This window comes from Portunus trituberculatus, chromosome 37, assembly GCF_017591435.1.
Source record: "Portunus trituberculatus isolate SZX2019 chromosome 37, ASM1759143v1, whole genome shotgun sequence".
NCBI classification, from domain to species: domain Eukaryota; kingdom Metazoa; phylum Arthropoda; class Malacostraca; order Decapoda; family Portunidae; genus Portunus; species Portunus trituberculatus.
Window position 1 is genome coordinate 8294187 of NC_059291.1, and position 10000 is coordinate 8304186.

Genomic DNA, 10000 nt, shown 5'->3' on the forward strand with positions numbered 1-10000 from the left:
TTACTAGTTTGTGTGTCTTATTCACTATTTCTTCCCTCGTTTTTTTGTGTTCCTTCCTTTTCCTTCAGTTGACTTACATTTTTCCTACTTTCTGTTATCTTTCTGGTCTGTGTCTCTGTTTTTTTTTCTTCTATCCTCTTACCTGCACTTTTTCTTATTCTGTGTCACTTCTTTCCTTCTTCTGACGTATATTTCCTGGTTTTCCATATTACTCTACCTTATTTCACTTATATTACACCTGTTCTCACATTTTGTTTTCTTACCTTGGAGCGTCGCTTGATATTTTGACTCGTAATTCTTCGTGTTTACCTCAGTCCTCATTTATCTGGTGTGTTCACCGTTACCTGTGTGTACCTGCACGTGTTCCCTGCTACCTGGTGCCTCCCTCGCCTTTGTGTCACCTGTGGCTTGCCCCTAAATTGCCGCCTCGTAAGCTCAGGTGTTGACAAATGGACACCTGTGTAAGATGGTGATTCATGCAGGTCATTGTTCAGGTGTGTGTGTGTGTGTGTGTGTGTGTGTGTGTGTGTGTGTGTGTGTGTGTGTGTGTGTTGCAAATAAATTCTTCTTAATCAACCTTGAAACGATTAATTACGGCTCAAATAAGTTATGTACACAAGTTTTTTTTTTTTGTTGTTGTTATGGTGATGGTGCTTCTTCGGGGGAGAATATATTATGTGGTGGTGATTTTATGAGGTGGTAAATGCAGGATACATTCATTATGTCAGCGACCTTCATTATTACCGTCATCACCTTCATCACCGCTCCTGTCGCCGTCATTATCATTACACTTCATTAATCTGCTGGAGATCACATTTTTTCCTCAATTAAATTAATAAGTATGCGTATACCTCCTTATTCTTCCTTCTCTACCTTCATCTAACTCACTCTTTCTTCCTTCATAATTTTCCTTTTCCTTCTCTCCCTCATTTTTTTTCATCCTACTCTTATGTTCTTTCACCTGCATCCTACTCTCACATTTCCTCACATTTTTCTCTCTCCATCTTCCTCCTCTCACACAGCATCCACATAGCATCCCTTCATCCAGCACTGTACCTCCCTTTCCTTCTCTCCTCCCTTGCTTACTCATACACTCCTCCAAACCTCATTTTTCTCTCCCTCCACTCCTCTACTCATCCACTCTTCCAACCTTCCTCTTGTCTACTCATCCATACCATTCGCCCTCCTTCCCTCCCTCACTCCCACTAGCACCTCCCCATTTACTCCTCCACCTCTCCTCTATTCCTCCTCCTGCCCTCCTCCCAGTCCTTCTCCATGAGCTCCACCACCCCCTCATCTAAGTGATCCTCCCCGCGGGGTTGCTGTGTCCCGGTGCAGGTGGTGGACACTAAGAAGTCCCCGCAGGGTGTAGGTGTCCCGCCCTCCAGCCCACAGCCGCCCCCGGGGACACCTGGAACACCACACCTGGGCCTCGCCACGCTAATCGCTCGCCCAATCTTAGCTCACTCCCGCTATTCACTCCGCGCGGTGTCTTGTCTTCTTGTTTTCTCTTTCTCTTCTCTCGGTTTTTTTTTTGTTTGTCTTTATTTATAACTTTTTTTCACCTTTTGTTTTCTTTTGTCTTGTGTTTGTTTTGATTTTCATGTTTTTTTTCTTTCTTTCTTAGTTCATTCTCGCTACTCACTCCGCGGGTTGTCTTCTCTTCTTGTTTTCTTCTTTCTCTCTTGTTTTTTTGTTTGTCTTAAGCATTTTTTTCATCTTTTTTTGTCTTGTGTTTGTTTTTGTTCTTGTTTTTTTCTCTGTCTCTTTTTTGTCGTAATTGGTTGTTTTCTTTTGTCTTCTAATTTTCTCTTTCTCTCTCGCTTTTTTTTTTTTTTTTTGTCTAGCTTTTTTTTTTTGACGTGTTTGTTTTTGTTCTCTTGTTTTTTTTTCCTTCGTCTCTTTTTCGTCGTATTTGTTTATTTTCTTTTGTCTTATCATGGGTTGTTTTTCCTTCTGTCTTTCTCTTTCTCTTTCTCTCTCGTCTTTTTTGTTTGTCTTTTTATAACTTTATTTTTATTTTTATTTTTTGTCGTGTGTTTGTTTTTGTTCTCTCTTGTTTTTATCTCCGTCTTTTTTATCGCATTTGTTTGTTTTCTTTTGTCTTTTGTGTTTCTTTTTCTTCTCCTTTCGTTTTTTACGTCAATTTTCTTTATTTTTATATATATGGTCTTCAGTGTTGAGTGTTTTTTTTTATTTTTTAGTTGTTTTTTTCTCGTGTTGCTTTCTTTTGCCTTGTGTTTGTTTATTTTTTTGTATGTTCTCTCTTGTTTGCTTACTTTGTTTTTGCTTTTTTTTTTAGTCTCGTAGGTGCTAATTGTTTACTTTGCTATGTCCTGTGCTTAGTTTGGGAGAATCTCTTTACATCCACGCCTTTTTTCCTTACTAACAATGCTTTATAACTCTTATCTACTAATTGTTCAAGTTTCAGAGCACGGATATAACATTACCTTCAGTATATAAACAGAAATAACACTCTTCTTTCTTTTCTCCGTTGTCCTTTCATGATAATCTCTTCTGTAGGTTCCAGGGAGAGAGAAACATTGATTGACACCCCGCCCTTTGTAAAGCCTTAGTAACGCCACCTTCTGTCTAGCTTATGACTAACCATTTCTTCGTCTTTTCTTTCCCTGCCTACCCGGAGCAGTCACAAGGTAGGGTATACCAGGCCGCTGCTCCATTACTTAAGCCGCAGGATCACGAGGCGGGGATTGAGTCGTCCTGTAGCGGCCAATCCCCTTTCTTCTTGAGGCTAAGCTGCTCCCAAGTCCCCTCCAGACTCTTGGTGGGGGACTCAGATACACAGACGCTCTCAGATGCTCTCACAATACACCTCTACACGCACTGACCTCGCTACACCTTCATGACTGTACACACACACACACACACACACACACACACACACACACACACACACACACACACACACACACACACACAAACACACGCGCCAATAGACTGTTGACATGAGCTACGTGGTGTGAAATAGGTTAATGTGGTAAGCAAGTTTGAAGTGGATGAATGGATGGGTGGATGAACAGGTAGATAGGTCAGTAGGTAAGAAGGTTAGATGGTTATAATGAGGATACATTAGGTTAGGTAAAGTAGGTTTAGTTTACGTTTAGCTAAGTTTGCTATGGCTAGGTAAAGGGTCATGTTAGTTAACGTACATGTTGTTAACCTCTTCTGTAATGGGACGCATTTTTACCTTGAGTTTTGGGTATGATTAGATGATTTTATTGACATTAGGAAGTGTCTATGGAGGTCAGAAGATTAATGGCCAGAGTCTTCGCTACTCTAATCTGAGACTGTTTAAAATCTCCAAATAGTAAGCAGAATGAATATGAAAATGTGTTATGGTAGCTAATAGCAGTTAAGTTTGGTTAGGGTTAGGCATGGCTGGGTAATGTTACGTTAGCAGGTGAGTTAAGATCAAATGAGATAACTTCCATTTATCTTCATTATAGCTTGGTAAAAGATAGGTTAAATGAAGTAAGATTAAGTTGAGTTAGGTTAAGTTAGATATGTCAAGGTAATGTTAATATACCAATGGTGTGCTAACATAAGGTACAGTTAGTTTGGGTTAGATTAGTGTACGTTACGTGAGGTTAGACAGTACAATAGAAAACAGGACATTAGAGATTAGAGAAAAGCCGTTAAAGAAAGACGTCAGAGAGAGAGAGAGAGAGAGAGAGAGAGAGAGAGAGAGAGAGAGAGAGAGAGAGAGAGAGAGAAACCCCAACATCTTAGCCTTACGTACAAAGACTCTTATATTACCCTGCCGTAGAACACCTGCCTTCCCTCCCCGCCACAGGGTCGCAGGGACTCAGAAAGCTCTCAGCGGCGCCACAAAGAAGTACTGTCACTGCTACAAAAGACAACTGTTACCAAACCTACAGAAAGGACCCACAGTGTTACCAGACAAATATTTATTCTCCCCAACACACACAAAGTACACAAAGCACACATAACTGTAAGGTTTGAAAAGAACAGTGTTACCAGACCAGAGAAAAAAAATGTATGTTGGGAGTATGGAAGTGCAGACACACACACACATACAGAGAGAGAGAGAGAGAGAGAGAGAGAGAGAGAGAGAGAGAGAGAGAGAGTAGTATTAAGGTAGTATTATAAGGAGACCAGACCAAGACATCTCTTTATGCAATAGGAACAAAGAACAAAAGAGACCCGCGCTGAGAACCACCACCACCACCACCACCACCAACACGCGATACAAAAACCATTCCTACATTAGCATTACACCCACACACAACACTTAGTCGCTACCACTGACCACAAAACCTACTGGGACATTGGCCAGGCGTACCATTACAACCCCTCATGCTAACTAACCTCAACTCTTCCCTCCCATTCCCCCCTTATCTCTCTCTCTCTCTCTCTCTCTCTCTCTCTCTCTCTCTCTCTCTCTCTCTCTCTCTCTCTCTCTCTCTCTCTCTCTCTCTCTCTCTCTCTCTCTATATGTTTCTCTTTTTTCTTTTCTTTCTTTCTCTCTTTTCTCTCTTGGTGTCTTTCTTCCTATCTCTATTTTCTTTTTTTATTATTTTCTTTTTCTCTTTTATCTTTCACGTTCTTTTCCTTTAAATGCTTTCTTCATCACTATCGTTTTCTTCTTTCTTGTGTCTGTATTTTACTCTCTCTCTCTCTCTCTCTCTCTCTCTCTCTCTCTCTCTCTCTCTCTCTCTCTCTCTCTCTCTCTCTCTCTCTCTCTCTCTCTCTCTCTCTCTCTCTCTCTCTCTCTCTCTCTCTCTCTCTCTCTCTCTCTCTCTCTCTCTCTCAACTTTACCACTCCAGTGAACAGTCCGTATCTAGCTTAGGTGAGGGGGATTAGGACTGAAGGAGGAGGAGGAGGAGGAGGAGGAGGAGGAGGAGGAGGAGGAGGGAAGAGAAGAGCAGTGAAGCGAGGACTCCTAAGGGTGTGAGAAGACTGAGGATTATCCGCTGTTGTGGTGCATGTTACTGAGGAGGAGGAGGAGGCGAGAGTAAGGCAAAGAAAGACTAGAGCACACAGTAAGGAACCAGAGAGAGAGAGAGAGAGAGAGAGAGAGAGAGAGAGAGAGAGAGAGAGAGATGCAAGAGAAAAGCAGGAAAGAAGGAAATGGAGGTCACGAGCGAAAAGGAGAAGAAACGTGATGGACAACAGAGAAAGAGAGAGAGAGAGAGAGAGAGAGAGAGAGAGAGAGAGAGAGAGAGAGAGAGAGAGAGAGAGAGAGAGAGAGAGAGAGAGAGAGAGAGAGAATAGAAACCGATAAAACTGGATAAATTAGTGGACAGGGTCAGAAAATGATAAACACACACGTGGAAAAACAAGAGGCATGATGAAGAGAAGGAGGAAAGAAAGTAAGAAAAATCGTGAAATGCAAAGCCAGAAATGTGCAAATAAGATAGGCCGTGACAGGAGAGAGAGAGAGAGAGAGAGAGAGAGAGAGAGAGAGAGAGAGAGAGCAGGCTGAAAGAGATGAAGCTAATGAAGTGAAGAGGAAAAAGAGACGAGACGGAGTTTGGAGAGGTTTCTCAAATTTCCTTTCTCTCTCTCTCTCTCTCTCTCTCTCTCTCTCTCTCTCTCTCTCTCTCTCTCTCTCTCTCTCTCTCTCTCTCTCTGGTCACAAAGAAACTCATAGATATAATATAGTTAGACAGTAAAGAAGTAGATTTACAGACAGACAGACAGACAGACAGACAGATGAACATGCATACAGACAGAAAGACAGACAAACAGACTGATGGACAGAGAGGTTGCCTGATGGGTAGACAGACATACTTGAAGACGCAGCGACCTGAAAATGCCTCACACACACACACACACACACACACACACACACACACACACACACACACACACACACACACACACACACACACACACACACACACACACAAAAGTCTAGACCATTTCCTTTGTTTTGTGTGTGTGTGTGTGTGTGTGTGAGAGAGAGAGAGAGAGAGAGAGAGAGAGTGTGTGTCTTTAATTTGAGAATAATTTCCGTTCTACTTTCAAACTCCGACAAAAAAGTGTCTGATCACATTTTTTCCCTGTTTTCATCATATGTTACTGGTTTCATTCTTGTTGCTATTTCCTTCTGTAGTGCTTGAAGATTTTGACTGTTTGTGTTGGATTCAGTCGGCGAGGGACAGAGAGAATTGTCCCGAGGCTGGCGCTGTGTGTGCGGGACGTGTAGCTGTCTTGCCGCTGTGTATCGATGGATTGGCCTTTCCTTTATTTATTTTTTTTTTTTTTTTTTTATCTTTTATTTTATTATTATTATTTTTTGTGTTTTGTGTTTGTGTGTGTGTGTGTGTGTGTGTGTGTGTGTGTGTGTGTGTGTGTGTGTATGAGAGAGAGAGAGAGAGAGAGAGCTCTCCCTAACCGCCTTTACCTTCACCCCCACAGGGAGGACGGGGCCTCAGATGGACTGCTGCTCGGTCAGTGACGGGGTGGGTGGGAGCGGCGCGCCACCTTACCCTCCCGCCTGCTCCCCGGGTCCGGCGCCGTGTCTCCTGGCCGTCCTCCACGACCTCCACGGCCCGTCCGCCGCCGCCCCCCCACCGCTGTCACAAATCGACGACCGCAACCACTCCAACGACGCGCCTGACGCGCCCCGGAGCCTTCCCGCCCCGCGCCTGCCCCTCCACCTGGCGCGTCGCTTCCTCCTGCCGCCCTGTGACGCCGCGCTGGCCCGGCACCACCTGCACCTCCACGGCATCGCCACCTGTACCTCCGACCCGCGGCGTCACAGCCTCCACGAAACATTCTCTGCTGCCGCGCCCTCCGACCCGCGGCGGCACAGCCTCCACGACGCCGCTGCCGCCGTAGCCTCGCTATGCCCGCACCACTTTATCCTGCGGGAGGTGCCCTTCCCCCAGGAGCGGCGGCGGCACAGCTGCCACCACGATGAGACTACGTCCGAGTCCTCTTACGACAGCGCCGCTGACTACCACCTGTACGAGGAGATTGTGTACGACGCGGCCACCTCCCCCCGCGCCCCTCAGCCCCTGCCGCCGCCCCTACCCGCTAGGCCGCCCCACCTCTTCAGGAGTGCCGGCGCGGGGCAGCCCACGCAGGAGGTGCACCACAAGGCGCGACACCAACACTCCAAGTCGCCGCAGCCTCCACTGTGCCCGCGCCGCCCGCACCCTGAAGTACAAACTCCCCCCCAGAAGCAGCAGCTCAGGCCGGCGGGGCTGCCGGGATCTTCGGAGGCGCCGCCGCTGGACACACATGCGCCATCGACGCCACCCCCGCCACCCCCGCCCCCGCCACCTCCTCCCGAGGGCCGGCCCAAGCCCGCCCCACCACCCAAGCCCCCAAAGCCGCAAAGAACAGGGCAGTCCCCAGTGTCTCGCCCTCTGCCTCCCCCACCTCCCGCCTCTTGCCCGCCGCCGCCCCCTTCGCCCACGACAGCCGCTTCAAGCTCCGCCACCGCGCTGCCCCAAACAGCTCAGCATCATCAGCAGCAACAACAGCAATTGCACCAACAGCAGCAACTGCAACAACAACAACAACAATTGCAACAACAACAGCAACTCCAGCATCAACAACAGCAACAACAACAAGCAGCAGCAGCAGCAGCCCCAGGGTGGGTCTGAGGGTCTGACGCCGCTGAAGCCTCCCACCAACAAACCAAAGCAGCGAAGTAACTTGTATTCCATCTTCCGTGACCGTGACCACCGCCGCTGTCTGTCCGCCTCGCTGCAGCAGGAGTACCAGGCTGACCCTCACCATGACTGCCTGCTTGATGTCCCCCACCCCCACCACCCTCACCACCACTCACACCACCATCACCACCACCATCACCCTCCCCACCACAACCCTCCCCACCACCACCCTCACCACCACCACGACCAACAAAAGGCGGCAGCGGTGGCAGCGGCAGCGGCGGCGGCACTGTGCCCGGCGTCCAAGAGCCCCAGTCAGAGCTGCTGCGCCTCGGCGGCGGGCACGGCTGACGACGACTACGGGTTCAAGGTGGCGCCGCACGTGGTGTGAGGCGGACCAAAGAAGGGCGAGGCGCGGCGCTCCGGCAAGATGTAGCGGAGGCGTGTCTTGTGCAGGAAAGCCGCTTGCAATAGCTGAATCACTGCCGGGGAAGGCGCAGAGGGAGGGGAGAGACGCACCGCTCCCCCTCTGCCCCCCTCACTACGGTGCTCCCGCCGCCCCGCGCTGGCCCTGAGTGCCGCCCGCCCCGGCACAGCGCCACCCTCTCGTCTGAAGCAGTGATGAACAGAGCTCGCTGTGTGTGCGTTTGTGTGTGTGTGTGTGTGTGTGTGTGTGCGTGCATGTGTGCATATGTGTGTGCGCGTGTGTGAGCGTGCGTATCGTGAAGCTGCGTTACCACAACGCGAGCCTCGGAGTGTTGCTACAACGCCCGGCGGTGCTCCAGTCACCACCTTATTATTATGCAACAGCCACCCGTGTCTCACCCTCGCCGGCGTGCCGTGTGCTCCTATAGGCTCTCCGCCTACATATCGACGTGTGCATGCGTGTGTGCGACCGCCGCTGACCACCTCTCTCATCCACACAAGAGGGGCAACTCGGACCAAAGTTCAGGTTTTTTACTCAGGTTCAGCAAAACAAAGCCCAGCATGACGGGCGAGCTTCTGTAAATAATAATGTTACTAGTGACGGTGGAAATTTTGGCCTGAGCCCTAGAGTGCCCCTGGACGGCCTCAGTGTGGCCCTGCCGCTGACCCTGCGTGGGCGGCGAAGGTGCACGAGAGAGAGAGAGAGAGAGAGAGAGAGAGAGAGAGAGAGAGAGAGAGAGAGAGAGAGAGAGAAGGAAGACAAAGCTTCAATCAGTGGCCATCGTGCAGCAGCCGTTTCATGTAGTCTCAGATTGGACACTTCTCGAGTAGAGCTGACCCTTGAACTGACGAAAACACCACCACCACCACCACCACCACCACTACTACTCCCTCTCCCCTAGTGTACACTACTTGTCCTCCTTATGTCGCTGCTTCTTCCGCTTCCCTTGATCGTCCTGCAGGTGTACACAACGTTCTTAACAAGTTTCCAAGAGTTGGTGAGTGGCGGCCGCGGTGTGACAGTACCCAACACTCGTAGATCACAGTGTCTGATCGCGCCACGCTCACTGCCTCACTGCTGAAGGGAAAAGGGAAGGTAAATTACTGGTCTTCGTGTCGGCTCATTAGTAGTCAATCCTTTTTTTTTCCTTTTTTACTTTCCTTTTACTTTTTTCCTCTTAACTGAATGTGTTGTGGTGATTTAGTGTCTCCTCTTCCTCACCTTCCTGTTCCTCCTTTTCTGCATCATCATCTTCCTATTCTCACTTTTATTCTTTCGTCCTTCTCCTATGTGTTTCTTCCTGCTTTAATCTTTTTATTCCAGTCCTCTGGCTGAGTTACAAATAGGAGAGGAGGAGGATGAAGAGGAGGAGGAGGAGGAGGAGGAGGAGGAGGAGGAGGAGGAGAAGGAGAGAAAGAAGGAAAAGGAGGCAGAAAATTAAGAGTAGAAGAAGAAGGAGGCAAAATAGGAAAATAAGTAAAAGGAGGAAAGAGACTTGAGAGAGAGAGAGAGAGAGAGAGAGAGAGAGAGAGAGAGAGAGAGAGACGGTTGCTTCAATCATAAGAACAACTACTGCGTGTTATTTGTGGCACCACCACCACCACCACCACCACCACCACTGTGACTCGTAACATTCACCACCACCACCACCACCACCACTGTGACTCGTAACATTCCCACCATCACCATTACCACCACCACCACCACCACTACCTCAACTCCCCTTCCCTTTCTTTACCTTGCGCCCTTCCATCCCACCCCTGCCCATCGCTCGGCCCTTCAGCAGTAGCCAACAAGCCGTTCGGAGAGCAGAGGAGCGGAGGAGCGGAAGCCGTAGTGGTGGTGGCGGCCAAACAGCGTATGGGTGTGTGGGTTGGCACTGTCTACCTCCCTCTGCACACACCACGTCGAGGCTCTTGTGTGTCCCGTGTAAACCAGCGTGTTGACCTGTGCACGCCTTCA

General features: G+C 48.6%; 1 protein-coding gene across 2 annotated transcripts in view; it reads left to right on the forward strand.

The window, feature by feature from the left end:
- The window catches only part of LOC123514307 (leucine-rich repeat extensin-like protein 5), a 117239-nt gene extending 109499 nt beyond the window's left edge, over window positions 1-7740 (forward strand). For both annotated transcript variants that reach the window (XM_045272127.1, XM_045272128.1), the window contains exon 3: window positions 6407-7740. In XM_045272127.1, the coding sequence (XP_045128062.1) occupies window positions 6407-7602 (1196 nt within the window). In that variant the 3' untranslated portion in view covers window positions 7603-7740. The remainder of the gene's footprint in view (window positions 1-6406) is intronic.
- Window positions 7741-10000: the final 2260 nt, after the last annotated feature.